Below are 18139 nucleotides of genomic sequence, written 5' to 3'. Positions count from 1 at the left end.
TTTTAAGATAAAAAATCAAAAATTATGAATAAAAATAAACCAAAAATTGTTTCCGACGATCTAAAAATTGTGACTCAGAAAAAATTGGATCGTTTAAAGTTGTTTTTTATTTATAATCTTCAGTGTATGTCGAGCTCTGGTTGATTGGAGAGAAAAGACCAAAATAATTAACCAACAAAAAATATTTGATATTCAAATTGGAAAAATAAGTTTATTTTATTATTTAATAATATATTTAATTTAAATATATTAATTTTAAGAAATTAATAATAATATTAATAATGCACCTTTTGGAGTTGATGTGACTCGTATTCCTACTTCTATGGAAAATGAGATTGTAGACATAAAAATTGACTTTTAGGCCAAGAACAGTCCCATAGACCAGATTGTGGCTAAGAAAAATTTTTCGGCTTTTGATTTGATGGAAAAGGAAAGAAAAAGGCGGGAAATTTTTATCATTTTTTAGGGCTGAAGATGTGGCACAGATTACAGAGGAACTTCGTGAATTTAATAATAAAATAATAAATAAAAGGCATTCTAATGTGTATGAATCATTGAATGAGGCAAAGAAAGATTTAAATATTGTATTAAACATTTAATTCATTATAGATAATGGAAATGAAGAATAAATTGAAAAAGAATTATTCAGAGTTGGAGGATATTAGAATGCTACAACAAGAAAATAAATTTGATTTATTTTAAAATAATTTATTATAAAATTTATAATTTATTAATTAAAAATAATAAATTAAAATTTTTGTATTATGAAAAATAATTTTAAATGAAATTTTATAACGAAAAGGATTATAATTTAATCAACACAAAAATCTTATTATTGCGAATAAATAATTGACTCACAAAATTTAAGTTAAAAAATATTTATAAAAAATATTTTGATTATTTAAATTTAATTTTATTGTCATATGGGTGAGTGTGGATATGAATGTTAGTAAATTAAATAATAATTTTTTAAGATTTGGACCATCCTGCTGACATTCAGTATTAAATATTAAATTAATAAATATAGAATCCATTCCTGTATAAATTTAAACATGAAATTTTTAGGGTCTCCAAATATCGAGGAAGCCTTTGAATTGGCATTTTTATTTTTTAAATCTTAGGCTGCTCTCGGAATGTACGGATATATGACAAATATAAATAAAGTTGAATTTAAAAATTATTTTGATTTTTCCGTTGAAGGTTTTTTGTGATTATTTTTAACGTAGGACATGATTTATATTCTTTACTTTACAATTTCCTGGATGAAATAATTTTTATATTTTCCTGCGGTCAATATTTTGTCGCAAATGTTTTTTTTGGTTGTTTTTTTTAATATTTAGGATATAAATATTACTCAATTTGGTCAAAATTGTGATGGAGGATGGTCTTTGGAATGTAGATTGTAAGATTTCTGGTTTTTTGATTCATTTATAGAAAAGGAGAGGAGTTTGATTTGAAAAAACATGAACAAGTTTTAAATAATATTCTTTATTTTAGGGTACGGAGATCAAGGCTGTTACTTACCATTGTATGAATATTGTTACAACTAGTAATCGTACTGACATTTTTTTTATTGTCGATATTTAAATAATCAGTTTTTTATTATATTCTTTAATACTTTCGATTATTATATTTATTAATATTAAGGACTTGGTGTGTCTTGACTTGTTATTTTATCTCCAAAAGATGAGTTGTGGTTCAGGGAGTTTTTAATTAATTATCCGTTTTTTGGTTGTGAATATTTTCTTATTTGTAATATTATCTGGATTTGAAAATTAAATCTCATATTACGGAAATTCATTAAAGTTTTTAAAATCTAAAGACTTTTTGAAAAATAGAAATTTCAAAAAACAGTAATTTTTTGTTTACAAAGAACCACCCAATTTACAATCCATGCAGCCAGGATAATTTAGATTTTGTATCATGACATATCTTTTTCATAAACGGAGATCAAGACTGATCAAGTTTTTCATAAACTATCTTAATTAAAATTAAATGTTTTTAATATATGTAATATAAGCAAGACGATTGAAGGGACATTCTGTTCAGTCAACACTGTCGACGGGAAAAGTTGAAATCAGGGTTGATTCTACAATCCTCACCGAAACAAAAGTAGAATATAACAAGCCAGATATCTTTGTCCACGACAAAGTCAGAAACGAAATAAATCTAATTGAAGTGGGTATTACTTCACAGGATCGCCTCAAGCAAGTGGAGGTTGAAAAGTGTCACAAGTATGACCTATTGGCAAGTGAGCTTTCGCTTCTGTATAGCTGTCAAGTAAAAATAATTCCTGTGGTTATGACATGGGATGGAGTTGTCTCGAAATGCTTCAAAAATTATATGAAGAAACTATCTATTGAAGCAGGAACGAGGACATACATCCAATCCGTTGTACTGAAAAGAACGCTCGAGAGTATGATGATCGAACACATGCACGGAATGAAGGTATCTGGTGAAGAATACGCTTCTGCTTCCAACCGGTATGTGGAGATGGCATGCAAAAATGAAGACGACCCAATGAATGCTAAAGAAGATGCAATGGTTGAATCAGATGTGGTAGTGGGGAGTAAGAGGCAGCTGGAAGTAGACTCTTCTTCCAAGAGAAGGAGAGTGGATATCAGCGAGCTGGAGTGAGATCTGCTTAGTTTCTGATTAACTATTAATTTATTATTGGTTTAAAAACGTTATATTTAAAAACAAAAAATATGTGATATGTTTTGGATTCTTAAAATATTGGTTTATAAACAAAAATCAATAAATTAAGATTAAATAAAAAATTTGTAGATTTATTATTTTTAAGAGTTTTGATATAAGATTCAATCAATTTTGTCGTCATTTGCCAGTCTGTAAAAAATCCATGTTTTTAATTGTTAAATTTCTTATATTTAGTACCTGCAACACTTCAAAACAGCAATTCAAATAGTAGTCCAGACATAAACTGGAGCAGCAACTCCTGTAATAAATTTTTTCTATCTAATTTGATAATAGCAAAAAAAATACATAATTTGATAATTATAACATGCAATAACAGTGTTTATTTCGCTTATCTTTTAATATCTTTTGAAAGGACTCTGGTTTTGAAAATGAGTATATAGCCTTGTTATAACAATACACTGGAATTTTTATAATTTCCAGCGACTTTTTTATTTGTGTCTATCATTTTGAAGAGTTTTCTTGTGATGGTTCTACAATTCATTGTCTGCGCGAATTGTTTTGTCTTGTATGTATCTGAACTACGTTGTCTTCACAAAGAATTCTTAAAGACACATTTTCAAATTCTGAGCCATTATCCGAGTGCAAAATTTTTAAAGGTTCGTATAGGTAGAAAAGCGATTTTAAGTTGTTGCATACTTCTTTTGTAGATTTATGAAAAAGTGAACAAATTCAAATCTGAATAAATTGTACTAAAACCTATAAATCTACTATAAACATTAATTAATGTTAAAATCTATTTATGTAAACTTTTATAGATCTACAAGATCTAGTTGACACTTTTTATTCAGATAAAATGGAAAAATATGATGCTTCATATCACCAGCTTAAATTAAAAATTAAAAAATTAGGTATTTGTAACAGGTATATACAGTACCGTGCAAATGTTCCGGACCACCCAATTATTTTTTAATTCTATATATATTTGGCAGTTACGGCTTGACTCTCTTAGACAAATTTTAATATTAAATGAATACAAAACTTTTTTGGTTTTTCTTTTTTCATAAAATTTTACAATATTGAATTTTTAGCAGTCAGTAAATTTTGACCCGTGCATATGTTCCGGACCACTCATTAATTTTTTTTTAATTATTATTAAATACACCTTCATCTGATATTTTAATGCTCAATATATATTAAATTCGTTAAATGCCTCGTGTTAGTTTCGGTAACCATGCCTCAATTATCACTCTGTATAAACTTGGAATGTCTCAAAGAAAAATATCATTATGTGTTGGAATTTCCAAGTCTACAGTTCAGAGAACTATTAAAAGATATTCTACATGTTCCATAATTCAGGATAAACCTAAATCTGGAAGACCCAAGAAGTTATCTAAAAGAAATGAACGAAATATTGTTTATCGATCAAAAATGGATCCTTCTAAAACAGCCAATCAAATTAGATCTGATCTCAATTTGTCATTATCCGTTTCTGTAGATACGATTAAACGATGTTTAAGGTCCAATAATCTTCATGGTAGAATAATGGTAAAAAAACCGAAACTTAAAATAAGAAATTTGAAGTCAAGATTAATGTAATTTTTTGAAGTCAAGATTAATGTAATTTTTTCAGATGAATGTCGAATTATGTTATTTCCAAATGTTAGAAGATATGTTAGAAGACCAGAAAAATGTAGAAATGAGAAAAAATATTCATCAGAAACTGTAAAGTTTTCTCCGAATATCTTGGTATGGGGTGCTATCACTGCAACTGGAAAAAGAGCATTGGTTTTGAGTAGGAAAAATGTTAATTCCAATGAATACCAAAGAATTCTCGAAGAAGGATTAGAAAATATAAATTTTCAAAATATGATGTTCCAGCAAGATGGGGCCCCATGCCACAAATCGAGATCCACCATTCAATATCTTGATCAGAAGAAAGTTAAATTACTTGAAAAGGGCCAAGTCAATCACCGGATTTAACATTATTGAAAACCTCTGGTGTATACTTAAACAAAGAATACGTGAAAAAGAACCAGAAGATCTGGAGAATTACAAAAAAAAGAATTTTATGAAATGGAAGATGCTCATATAGAAAATCTCTATAAATCACTTCCGACTAGGATGATCGATGTTGTAAAGAATAAAGGAGGTGAAGTTAATTATTAATTATTGGGTGGTCCGGAACATTTGCACGGTACTGTATGTCATAATTTCTAATGACTTTTCTGATTTGTCATTTTAAAAATAAGGTATGTTTAAGACATTCGGTTTTGCAGTGATAACACTGATGACGGTGTCACTCGTCAATCCGGGTGCATATTCGATGCATGGAACCTTCAGCCAAAGTGATAGCAGTGGGGTCGCAAATCACATTTAGAATTTTTATTTAAAAATTTTAATGACTGCTCTGTGCCTGATGAGAATTTGTTAGTTTCTTTATGTCAGCTTCACTATTTAACAGATTAAGTCTCCAATCTTCTCCATTCACAATTTCAAATAATTTATTTTTTTGGTCAAAATATTGCACTAAATCCTTTGTCAACTAGATATGTTGAAGGAAATGCCATTAAAAGCGTTTCATCTTAATTCCACAATTGAGGATATTTTTTTCAATATGTAATTCAGAATTGTTGATATCCATGTTTGTTAAAAATAACTTTCGCTTCAAAATCATATTATCTGTTGAGAATCACAATCAACCATTAAATTCAGCACTGGTAATATTAAAGCCTTTCGAATAGTATGGAGTTTTCCTGATTTCGCTATCAATTGTGATATTTTATATGATGGCCTTTTTCAAGCATTTTCGAATTTTTTGTAAATATTGGATTAATCATAAGACAATTTTCATAATTAATTTCAAATTCGTTGTCCTTCTTTATTTGGGCTAATTTCCAATTATACGGCCAACCATCTTCCCTTATCTTTGATTCCGACATTATCCCGTCTGCTTCTGGAGTTCAACAGGGAGACCATCTGTTGCTACTCCTTTTCTGTTTTGGAATCCCTGAGGTGATCAAGCTTATATTTTCCCCACTAAACTTTGGTATCTCGACGACGCCACTCTCGGTGGCCCGGACATCGTGTTATTATAATTGTTTCAATTTCATTCCATAACTGAGGATATATTTACATGTAACTCAGAATTGTTGATATCCAAGTTTGTTAAAAATGACTTTAGCTTCAAAATCATATTATCTGTTCATAATCACAACTATAGTGCTTCATTAAAGAATCACTGTTGTAGTTCATTGCATCAAATATGGATGTTTGTAATCTTGAGAATTAAAGTTTACATGGATCAAATATTGCTAAGTTTGTTTAATAAGACATCATTTGTTTAAGATCCATATCTGTTATAGGATTCGGTTATTGATATTCGATAAAAACTTAAAACGGAATTTGCTTCCCAGTGGCATGGATGGTATCAAATGTGACATCTTTGACTATTTCTGTATATTATACAGAAATTTTCCGATCATACATTTAGCTCTATCTTTACAGACATTCACAAATTTATTCTAATTTAACAGTTTAGTTACTCAGAAGATAAAATTTTAATTGATACTGTATCTGGTAGGATCGGTCCTTTTCTATGAGAAAGCGAACCTTATGTTTATTCTAAATATTGTATAGGTACATTCTAAGCGATTTCAATTTCAAAAGTGAAGGATAATCTAGACTAGTATACATAACTTTTTTTACTCGTCACACCTTTTGAACTTTCTTCGCCCAACCAATGAAGCACTGAGCCAGGGTAGACCACCCATTTCATTCTCTTCCCAACACTTTGGAAAGAACGCATCAACATATTAGCTTCGTTTTGATGTATGAATGTAAAAAAATTTATAAAATTTCGTTTAATAGTTTATTTTTTTCCAGAAAAAATGAAAGAGGCAAAAAATTAAGACAATTAATTTTATTTATATGCCCCTTGGAACTGAAGATTCTTTGATAGAGCTTCAGAGTCTGCTTTTATATTCGTCAGACTGAGTCGAATATTTCCATAATGGCATATTTAGAGTGTTTTTTCCAATAGTTAGAATATGTTTTAGAAGACTAAATCTTTTCTCGACTAAATAAGTTGTTAAACATTATAACATTATGGTTAATTCTTTTGATTATAATGGAATATTTGCTGAAATATAATATGCTTCAGTTAAATTTGATGAAAAATCATTTGTATTAACAGGAGTGGGAATACTCGTTTAAATCTTTATTTTGGAATCCTTTATATGTAAAATATGTTTTGCGTAAATCTGTATCTTTCCAAAAACCATTTATTCGGCATGTTAAATAAATATCGCAAAAATTACAATATAAAGCCCTAGCTGGATGTGATTAGAAACTCCTTTTTATATTATTATTTTAGATTCAAAATATCCCATAGATAATTAAAATTGTTAATTTGATGATTTTGATTGTCCGCGTTGTCGAAAAAGAAGTTGGTATGTTGTTACACTAGAAGCCTTCATTAATGTTAACTGGTTAAATTCACATTGTTTGATAGTTAAACAGACTGACGATATTAAATGTTATTTATTTTATTTTCTAAATATTTTTAATTTATTGAATTAAATATGATAAATTATTCACGTGTTAAGAACGTTATACAGTCGAACCCCGCCCCAACAAAAACCCCGCCTTGGGAACCTTCGCTTTTTGGGACAATTTCTTCCTAAAAATACAACATTTTTGATTCAACCTCTAGACATGGCTATAATAAAATGTTTTAAAGTACAAAATGTAGTGTTCGTTTTTTATTTTGGTTTACTGTATATTACACAAACATCCTAATATATTTTATGTTCAATTTGAAAGAAGATACAACAATTAATCCTAAATCTTTGAAAAATATAGATAAGCGAAAGATTATGGTACTTATTAAAAAAGCGTGGATGGAAGTTAAAGAAACAACAATAATTAATTGTTGAAAGAAAATGGAGGAAAATAGAGAATAATTAGTTGAAGATAAAATTTCCGGGAAGAAGTCCTGTAAGAAATAATAGCTGAAGTAATATCTGAAGAAAATGAAGATCTAGTCAAAAGTCGCGAATTTTATAGTGAATTGGGACAGAGGACAAAACAACGATATTAGAAATGATCGATAAGTTGGAAAATGTGGTGAAAATACAACTTTTGAGACACTCCAAAAATATTATGAGTTTAGATTTAACTTGGAAAAGATTTAAGAAATAAGAAAAATTTGAAATTGACTGATTATTTCAAAAAAAATGTTTAAAAAAAATGATTTATTAATTAATCAAAATCAAATGAAAAAAAAGAATAGAAATCTATCAAACTATAGAGCAAAAAAGCACAACTTATTGTATTATCGCCATACAAACACTTTAGAAGATGTGAAAGAGTTCTTTGTATGCAAAGTAAACCAAAATTTAAATTAAATGAACTATAAATCAATAGTTTGAACCAGACCCTTGTTTAGAAAGGCACCTTTGTTTTTTTGAAGATTAATTAAATTGACTACTGGTAAACCAATCAAATGGATGTTCGGACCTGGTTTATCTTAATGAAGGATTCGTTCCATAATCCTTTTGAATTCGAACCTTTTAAGTAATTTTAAATTTAATTCATATTTTGACACATACACTCTCAACGTTCTGTTCATTCTGTATATTACGGAGAACCCAAGTTAACTTTTGGGAAGGTGAATTCGAATTTATCTCTGTTGAATTATCATATTGTTCTAGTGGAACTGAGAATTTTCAGATATTGCATTCTTTAACAACCTAACAAATAATCTATCTTTTCAATATAAAAAAATTCTCGTTTACATAAGGGTTTGAAAGTATTATGTTTTTTAAAAAAATTTCTTAATAAAAAATATTTTAAGATTTTAATTGATATTTTTTACAAATAAGAAAAAATCAAAATGCTTCACAAATCATTAAGACGCAGAAATTTACTTAAGACAGACATTTATTTTTATATCAGAAATGTATTTTATTTGCAAATTCTGTCTTTTTGAATGTTCTATCTGTACATTTTGGAAGGAAATTTAAGTTTATTGTTTTAAGCATCAAATAATCATGGTATCGTCGATTTATAAATTCGTCTCTGTTTATTCGGATTTTTTATTAGCAAGCAATTAAGACAATTTATGTTATTTATTTTTTTTAATTATTTTCATAAGTATTTTCTTCGTGGTTCCATCGTCCATTTGAACTTTTACCATATGATACAAGAGAATTTCAGCTATTGTACAAACTTGTCAGTATTGTCTTTCGAATTTCTTGAGTGCAAATGAGAGATTGGTAACACAGTTCTTTTGAATCCTTATCTGCAATTTAGAATAATCTGAGTTACCTTACCTTAAATTTTGAATGAATATTTTATTCGTTGTTTTACAGTAAAGTATCTTTTAGCCACATGTTCTCGTGATGTTATGTCCACAATGCGATTGTTTCAGGTAGATATTTTTCCATTGACCTTAACCCCTAAAAATTTTTTTTAGGAAGAAAATATGAAAAAGTTAACACAAGTTTAATAACCCCTAAACAGACACCTAACCTAACCCAAAACTTATTTTTGAAAATCAAGTTGTCAGCTTTTCTAATTTTAAGAAAATTTTTTAAAATTAAGATTTTAGTTTTTTTAATCATGAGAAATGCAAATTTTCTATATTGCGACAATCTCCTTGTATTGTGAAATTCTTGCCAGTCCATAAATAACAAAGTACTTAGTTACATTCAATTGTTCATATAAAGTGCATTTTCTATTTTGAACGTTTATATCGGTCATGACGAAGCAAAAAACAATCGCCAATTTTGTTGGAGGTTTAGTAGCCATGCATCTTTTGACTTGACAAAAAACAAACTTCTTTATATATTCTTGAATTTCTTTTCTCTTTAGGTTGTACATTTTCTTTAAAAGACTGTATAGTCTGTATCTTCCAAAATGGTCATAATTGTGTTCAGCCTACTTTTTGATCAGGAACACCAGTTACCTCAATTGTTAAATTTTTTAATTCTGCCTAATCAAAAATAAAAAATCAGCCTGAATCCATTTTCAGGTAAAATTGTTTTTTATTCTCAAATTCAAAAGATTCGGATAATTTTGTGTTTCTCTCCATAGTTAGAATATTTTTTAATTGGCTAAATCTTTTCTCGACTAAATAAGGTGGAACCATTATAACATCGAGGTTATCTCATTCCAAAAACTAGGAAATTTTCTTTACTTTTTTGATCACACGACATGTATAACTGAAGCTAACAAGTGATTTCGAAATAAAAAGTTCGAAATACAATGCCGTTTCGTCACAATTAAACACGTTCGTAGGTTCATAAGTTCGAAATAATAATCATATTAGTCAAAAAAGAAAGGAAACAATGACCTGTCAGACGATTCTGGCATCTCCATGAATAGTTTTGTTAATATTTCATACCTTTTTTCAAAACGGTCCAATCATTCATTCGATGCTTTAAACGAGTTCAAGTGGAGTTCTTGGGTAATTTTTAACACAATATTATTAAACAATGTTCCTGAAACTGGAATTTTATAATCCCTAAATCTTGGAAAGCTGAAAAGACTAACTTTTCTATCTCCGAGAAATTAGACAAGTTTAAATCAATTTTTATTGATTGATTTGACGAATACTTATCCTGACTTTGATTAGAAAACGAGTGAGACGATTTTTAAGCCGATCCTTTTGGAAATAGTCGTGACTAAATTTAGCACAATCTAACAAACCACTCTGAAAACGATGACTGCATACTAGTTATTCAACTATTATTGTTACTAATTTCAAACATTAAAGAATACGCGTGTGCGAAATCCAAAGTAATTTTGTTCTTTTGTCTCCACTTTTTTTGCACCTTAAATGAAATGCTATCTGTGCTGGATTTGCAGTTTATGTTAAAGAAAATTTTGAAATTTTTAAGACTTTTATTGAGATGAAAAATATGAAGAAAAACTTCGTGAGAAAATTTTGTATTATTAGAGATCAGTTCAATTTATTTCGATAGAAAGATGTGTTCATGCCTATCTTGTCAATTACAATGAAATTCAACATTGTTCGTCAACATGAACCAAGCTAGTATTAGATAAGGGTTCACAAATTTTGATTCTGATCTACGAATTTTGTTTATTTAGTTTTCTAACCTAGTAAAAGTTTGATGACTTGGTCGGTAACATTTGGCTTTTCAAATTTCTTATAATGGCTTTAGATATACGTGATTAAAGGATTGGGCGTTTTTTTCTTTTTATTGTAGAAATAATGAGTACATTTGAAAGCTTAGTAGATCATGAATAGAGAATAAGCTGTTCACAAACGGAGAATGCAGATAAGAAACGTTTATTCTAGGGTATGAAGAAATGTTGAACAAATATGTTGTAAAATATTGAAATATTTTAATAGAATAAGTTCCCGTTTTTATTACGGCGACATTCAATTTTCAGGATATAATAACGATTAATGTCAAGATATTTATCACTTGTTCTGTCAATTTATTCCCGTTCTTAAACCCACAAAGAGCAACAACACATGAATTCTGGGAATATACACTCGGAGTGACCTTAAAGAATGAAATGAGAGTTTGGCTGTGCTTTTCAACAAAATGAATTTCCCGCTTTCATGGATAATAAAGACTTGAGGAGTGAGAATGAGGACTTTGACTGGCTCCCCGAACCACGTAGTGACCTCATAGGGGAGGTCGGGTGGGAGAAGGAGAGAGAGCAAGAAAAGGGTTGTATCCACAACATGTTTGTATATTATTCCAGCAGTTCTACCACTCCTAACTCATTCCTTTATAAGCCAGGGAATGCACGTGCCATTTCAATGTCTTTGATGTAGTACAGTCTGGTAGGCAATTAGGGGGGTCACCAAATATGCAAATCTTGGATTAAAACACAAACTAACTCCGTGTTAATGAACTGAACCTAGTTGTCTACAAAACTTGTATTTTGTTGATTAACCACTATTCCGAACATGCCTATTTGTTAGTCTATTTAAATAATAAGTAAATGGGAAAACAACAAAATATATAGTCATATTGGCCGGTCTAATCCACTAACAGTCCATTAGCCTGTAGGGAGTGGAGTATGCTCACTCGCCCTTTTACAACGACTAACTACCGTCGACCGTGCACTCACAATCTTCTAGGGATATTCAATATCTGCATGTACAACACGTCAAATCTGTTCCTCCGCGCACACCAACTGTCCCCACAGATATGTCCACAATGGGTAGGACAACTGAATGGTCTTCCCTACCTGTCACCACACAACACAAACATAGAGAGAAACACTCTCTCGACTGGTATATCTTGCCCCCACTCGTCCTCACCCACGATGTCGGATACCCACATTTCATCTCCCCACTATTAGGCAACCCCTCATCCGCGAAGTACACATTAGATGCTGAGTGGGAGTAGATTGCCTGCGTGTGTCGACCACCACATATCCCTGCCGTGTGCCCATCACCAGTCTGGTTATAAACTACTCGTCCTAATTGAGTGACACACTCAAAAAGAGGGTGCACTTGGTATATTCTACAGTTGGGTTGAATTTTCTTGGGCTGAATTTCCTCCGAATATTTGACTGTCTTCCAACACCTCAGGTCCTCAAGGATGGTCATTTCCGCATTTGCACAAACTTGTATTTGGTAGTTGAAATTGATAGTAATATTATAACTATCATATATGTTTATTTTAAAACCTTAAAACCTTAAAATATTTTTAAATTTAATAAAATAAATAAAGCTAGTGGTGTGATGCTCACGTTTACGAACAATGGTGAGCTAGTGGGCCACTGGAGAGTGTCTTTGGAGTATTGGGGGGCTGGGAAGGAGACATGGCAGTCATTTTGCAGACATATCGCGCCTGTAGTGATCGCCGGAACACTCTGAGTGCAGACTGTAAGGCTCACAAGCCGGAAATATTATTGCTTGTGACAAATATGTGTACAAATAAATGGTGACCTCACAGAGAGTGCTACCCGTCATGCCAGGCATCCATTGTTAACATAATGCTACCCCCATCAAGCCACGGGAGTGTCCCCACATGTCCTCCCCAGTCTGATGGTATGATCTGCTAGCCGCCCCTTTTCTTTTATACACGTCTGCCTCCTATTCAGCGAGTTTTGTTGATTTGTCCTGATCATTTGACTGGTTATCCTGTTTGACTTATCTCTCTTACTTCTATTTGGATTGATTAGGTTTATTTTGTCGGTGATTTCCTACCCAGCATGAGTGACCCAGAATATCCAAATGACAAGGAGGGATATCAGATGGAGGGGTGTTGTCGGTTCATTAGAGACGGGTACAACACAGCAGTGTAGTGTGGTGAATATAGCCAGGACAATGGTAGACTGCACTAAAAACACTAACAGCATTCGAGAATATCAAATAGCCACTTTAATCATTGATTGTGTGTTTAATAACCAATTGGAGAAGGTGGAATTCACAGGCTGCCCACTACTACGATCGAGTAACATGACTAAGGAGGCGATTGTGTTGTTTTTTGTCCCTCAATGGTAGGGAAGGCTTATACTCTCCGAACTCAGGTTTTCAGTGGACGGATTAGCCTTGAGAGGTCATCGACATGTGAGGATTGTCAATGGTTGGCAAACTATTTGATGTTGAAGTTGACGTTTCATCCATGTTCGGAGAGTGAAAGTAATAGTCCAAGCTTAATCAGCTTATCTTTTATAGAAATATGGCCATTCTGATGTCTTTGGGGTCAAGCAAAGTGACTGGTCGAACTAAGGTATGTAAATTTGCTAGTAGAAATGTATATTCATCTTAATCTGCATCAAATGGATAGATTGAATATAATTGGAAGTTTTGGGATTTTCTTTTTATCAGAATAAGTCGTGTACTCGTCACTTCGATTGACTTTACGACAGTTTCATTAACGAAATTTATAAATCATTCAGAAAACGACCGTTATTTTTTATTCCAGTTTATTCGAACGAGAAAATCACGTTTCTCTCTCCGTACCTGATAAGCCGATTCATCACATGTCATTAACAACTATTCATGTCAGTATTTGGAATATGTGGATTAATATGCAGTTGACAGAAATAATAATCAGACTACGAAGGCTTGTTATGAGTAGTTATGCCATAATATGAGTAGTTAGCTCTACGAAAACATTCTAAAGGGAAGGTGGAGCTAGACTGGCCATAGGGAGTATGGTTTTATTTATGATTAGTAAAAAATGAACTTACAAAATTTAATTAGATGTACTTTTTATGGACCGATTAGAAAAATCTAAATAAAAGATACAGATAATTATTTCAATAATAATTATAAACTATTTTTATTAATTATTGTTTAATTATCTTGATTTTTAATGACAAACCTAATAGATTTTTAGACACGTTTTATTTAGTTTGTTGTACTCTAAATTAATTAGCTTTGCTTTATTTTTTGTATTAAATTGGATTCAGAAGGAATATTTTGTGATGAAGTTTCTTTCAGTGATTTAATTATCTGAAATTTCGTCATTTTTGTGATATTTTCCGATTTTATTCCTCTAATCTGTTTCTAATTTTTTCAAATTATATTCCTCTCATTTCAAAGTTTTTGACCAGAAGGACTGTTTTCGGTCGTTTTACTTGTCTTCACGGCTTCTTAATTTCAGTTTATTAGTTAATGAAATTAAAAATTCTGCAAAAATTTCTACTTTAAAAACGGAAAAAAACAAAATTAATCATAATAGTTGTAAAGGATTGTTGTTTCTTCTTTTGTATTGAAAAGAATTGTTTTAAGGATTTCTCTCCAAATTTGAATTTGACTCAATTTGATTTTTTTATTTCCTACAAACTCTTTTATTATTGAAGATATTCGATTCTCCATTGAAATTAATTTATTAAAAATCTTATTTAAATTAAGCAATCCTTCAAAAACTGTCAAGTCACAATCGTTTTCGATCACTAAGTGAATAAAAAGTATGACATTGAAATCATTATAATTAAAGCTAATATTTTATTGTGAATAATTCATTGGTTAGACATTTAATTGATATATTTTTCAAACTGTATTTGTTAATGTACACCCCTCGACATTAAAATCCGTACAGTTAATAAATCGTCATTTTTATTATCAATTTTATTAAATTAAAAACTTGTTTGCAGAAAAATACTCCTTTATTGCTTTCGAATATGACATGGAGCATTGTCTTGTTGGAATATGAAGCTATTTAATCCCATTTGAATGGCTGATTTTTTCAGATTGTTAGCAAGAATGTTTATATATTGTCCTGAGTTTATTTTTTCATCGATGAAACATAACGAACCCATTCCAAAATATGAAAAGCATCCCCAGACCATAATTTTGCCGCCACCACACTTAACAGTTGGGTGATAATTTGAATTTGTTAATTCATTTCCCCTTTTTCGGTATATTATTTGTCTTTATGGTGCATAATAAACTTCAAAAGTACACTCGTATGAAAAAATTACTGATCTCCATCCTTCATCATACAGTAGACTATTTATTTAACGAAAAAAAATTTAACGAAAATATTCATTTTACGAAAGTCAAAATATTTTTTTACGTTTTTCCTTAGATAAATTCAAAAATAAAATTTTTTTTTCTTTGTATTAGTGAATATTTAAATATATTTAACGAATATTTAAATAACGAAAATTAAAATTTTTGATAAAATTTTAAAATAATTTTTCCTCGCTATTTCTTTGTAGTAAACCATGTGTGCAAGGGTGAACAATATGAAGAAAAAAAGAAAAACTTATCAAATCCAACAAAAACTGGAAGTTATTGATTTCAAGAAGAATAATCCTGCTGTTACTCAAGAAAATTTGGCTCAGCGGTTTAATATGCCTATTGGAGTGATCAATTCAACGTTGAAGAAAATGCAATTGTATGGATCAAGACGTCACAAACAAAAAAAGAATATTACATTTAAAAGTTGTACTGATAAGATATATGAACCACTATATGCATGGATTTAGAACAAACGTTTCTGTAATCACACCATAACTAATGAAATGGTACGCGAAATGGCACTCAAAATTGCTCAACGATTTTATATTGAAAATTTCAAAGCATCTCACCCATGGATTTCACGCTTTAAGGAAGAGTATAAAATAAAAACAATCACGATTTCTGGAGAAGAACAATTAGTGGATCCCGTTTTGCTTATAGATTCATATGAACGCTTTGCAGCCATGTTAAAAAATATGGATCGAAAAATTTTTACAACTGCGATGAAACTGCCCTTTTTTAAAATGTACTCCAAAAAAAACATTAGTTCTTGACTCCGAATCAAGGGCTTCAGGAAAATTTTCTAAAAAACGAATAACACTGTTATTATGCACAAATATGGAAGGAGATAAAGATCATCCGTTGGTAATCGGAAAATTAAAAAATCCTCCTGGTTTTAAAAATATTAATATGAATAATCTTGGGATTCAATATGCAAATAGCAATAAATCTTGGATGACCAGTTTAATTTTTAAAAACTGGGTTGAACGGTTAAATTCCAAAATGAGTGTGGAAAATAGAAAGATTTTGCTTCTTTTAGATAATGCGCCAGTTCACTATTTTGATGGCGAATTCAGTAATATCGAATTGTATTTTCTTCCTCCAAAGACAACATCTAAGATTCAACCAATTGATCAAGGGATTGTGCATTCATTTAAATCGTTGTATAAAAAAGGAATGACTAGAAATTTGAGTATGGGAACAAATATAGGAACATTGTCATATCCAGATGAACTTACCAAATTCAAATTAGTGAATGGTCTACCTTTAATTATTGAGACTTGGAACGAAGTCACAGTGGACACTATCAAAAATTGCTTTAACAAGGCATTAAATAATTGGGCGAAGATAGATGAAAAAATACTTGAAGAATCCACTGACGAAAAAGGTATTAAATTTAAATCACCTTACAATTAAAGATAATAAAAGTGAAATTATGATTGAGTTTCCTGTTTGTGCACCTGTCGTCTGCGAAGAAAACGCGTATCTTGATACAATACAATGTGAGGAAGAAAATGAGCATGAAGAAATAGATAACACAAATGACAATCCCATTGGTTATGCAGATGCACTTAAATATTTGGAAAATATTGAAAAATATTTTTTGCAAGAATCTGGCGAACATATTCACCTAATTACAAATTTGAGAAATATATTGGCAAAAATTAAAAAGAAGGAACCTAAAATTACCGATTACATGACACATTTTTAACTAAACAATTTTTTTCGTTAAATTCATTTAACGAATGCTCAATTTTCATTTTCGTTAAATGAATAGTCTACTGTATATACCAACGAATATTTTCGATATTTCATATTTTTGAGTATGTTTTTTTACTTAATAACGGTTTTTTCTTTGCTACTCTTCCAAATAAAACATTCTTATTTAAATTGCGAGTAATTGTTCGGGGGAAATTACTTTTGAGTGATGGTTTCCATTCTAGAGCGAGGTCTTTAGCAGATTTTCACTATTGGCTTCAGAAAGTTCCACTAACATTTTGATTTTGTTTGTATTGAGTAATGTTGGTCGTCCAGACCCACTTTTTCTATAAATGGTTCCTGAGTTATGTATTTTCGAATAACATCGAAAACGGTCGATTTCGGAACTCCGAGGATATTAGAAATTCTCCTATAAGAAAAATTTTGCTGGTAATAAAAATAATTTGTCCTTTACAAAAAGAATCCATTAATTTTTTCTAAAATATTTAAAAAAAATTAGCTCTTTTAAACTATAATAGCAAAAGTATCCGGAATTTACGCCACTGAAAACACGTTTTATGCTTTTAAATATCGTTTTATAAAACTTTTGTAAATATATTTTTTTAAATATACAAATATAGAAAAAAAAATATTATGCTCAAAGGTTTTTTTCTAAATTTGATGATAAAAATGACGATTTATTAATTGTCCGGATTTTAATGTCGAGGGGTGTATATTACTTTGCACTAGAGGTGCACCGATTAATCGGCCGATAATCGGTAATCGGCATATCGGCCGATTAATCGGTAATGTAATTATTTTCCGAAATACAATTGTATACAACAAAACGTTAAAAAAACAAAATTTTTTTAAAAGAATCAATAATTAAAGTCTAATGTTTTTAAATTATATTGAAGGTACATCATCATTTCTCCATTCTCTGGCAAAAGTCTATTTCTTTTCGGTTGATATATATTTCCTCCAGTGCTGAAAACTTTCGCTTTCTACAGACGAAGCAGGAGCTGTTAAATATTTAACGCCATTTTACTTAAGCGGGGAAATATATTCGTGAAGTTCTTCCACCACGTAAATATATTATCAGTTCGTGGTATTAAATCTAGCTCTAAATAATTTTGAAGTTCCGTCAAATAGCAATGTTGGTAATTTTTCGTTTTTTCTGTAACACAATTTGTTCTTCAGCTAATTGTCCACTATGATAAACCCTAAGATGATTTATCATATTAGATGTTGTAAATGTCTTTCGCGTTCGTCCTCCTTTTGATATTAAAATATCGCGTAATTTACATACGCAAAAAA

The 18139-nt window shown here is 30.3% G+C and overlaps 2 protein-coding genes across 2 annotated transcripts; both read left to right on the top strand.

Moving 5' to 3' along the window:
* Window positions 1-3864: 3864 nt before the first annotated feature.
* LOC115231854 lies at window positions 3865-4384 on the top strand. Its single transcript, XM_029801772.1, has 2 exons — window positions 3865-4203; window positions 4289-4384. Exons 1-2 carry the CDS (start codon window positions 3865-3867, stop codon window positions 4382-4384), a joined length of 435 nt encoding a protein of 144 aa, XP_029657632.1.
* Window positions 4385-15961: 11577 nt separating this feature from the next.
* LOC115231853 (tigger transposable element-derived protein 6-like) lies at window positions 15962-16540 on the top strand. Its single transcript, XM_029801771.1, has one exon. It carries the CDS (start codon window positions 15962-15964, stop codon window positions 16538-16540), a length of 579 nt encoding a protein of 192 aa, XP_029657631.1.
* Window positions 16541-18139: the final 1599 nt, after the last annotated feature.

Source organism: Octopus sinensis, unplaced genomic scaffold (genome assembly GCF_006345805.1).
Source record: "Octopus sinensis unplaced genomic scaffold, ASM634580v1 Contig18911, whole genome shotgun sequence".
NCBI lineage: Eukaryota > Metazoa > Mollusca > Cephalopoda > Octopoda > Octopodidae > Octopus > Octopus sinensis.
This window is presented reverse-complemented; position numbering and strand designations above follow the sequence as displayed.

Coding starts and splice junctions, on each gene's coding strand:
- LOC115231854 (XM_029801772.1), top strand. CDS start 3,865: ATGCCTCGTGTTAGTTTCGGTAACCATGCCTCAATTATCACTCTGTAT. Junction 4,204..4,288: donor ATCTTCATGGTAGAATAATG/GTAAAAAAACCG, acceptor TAATTTTTTCAG/ATGAATGTCGAATTATGTTA.
- LOC115231853 (XM_029801771.1), top strand. CDS start 15,962: ATGGAAGGAGATAAAGATCATCCGTTGGTAATCGGAAAATTAAAAAAT.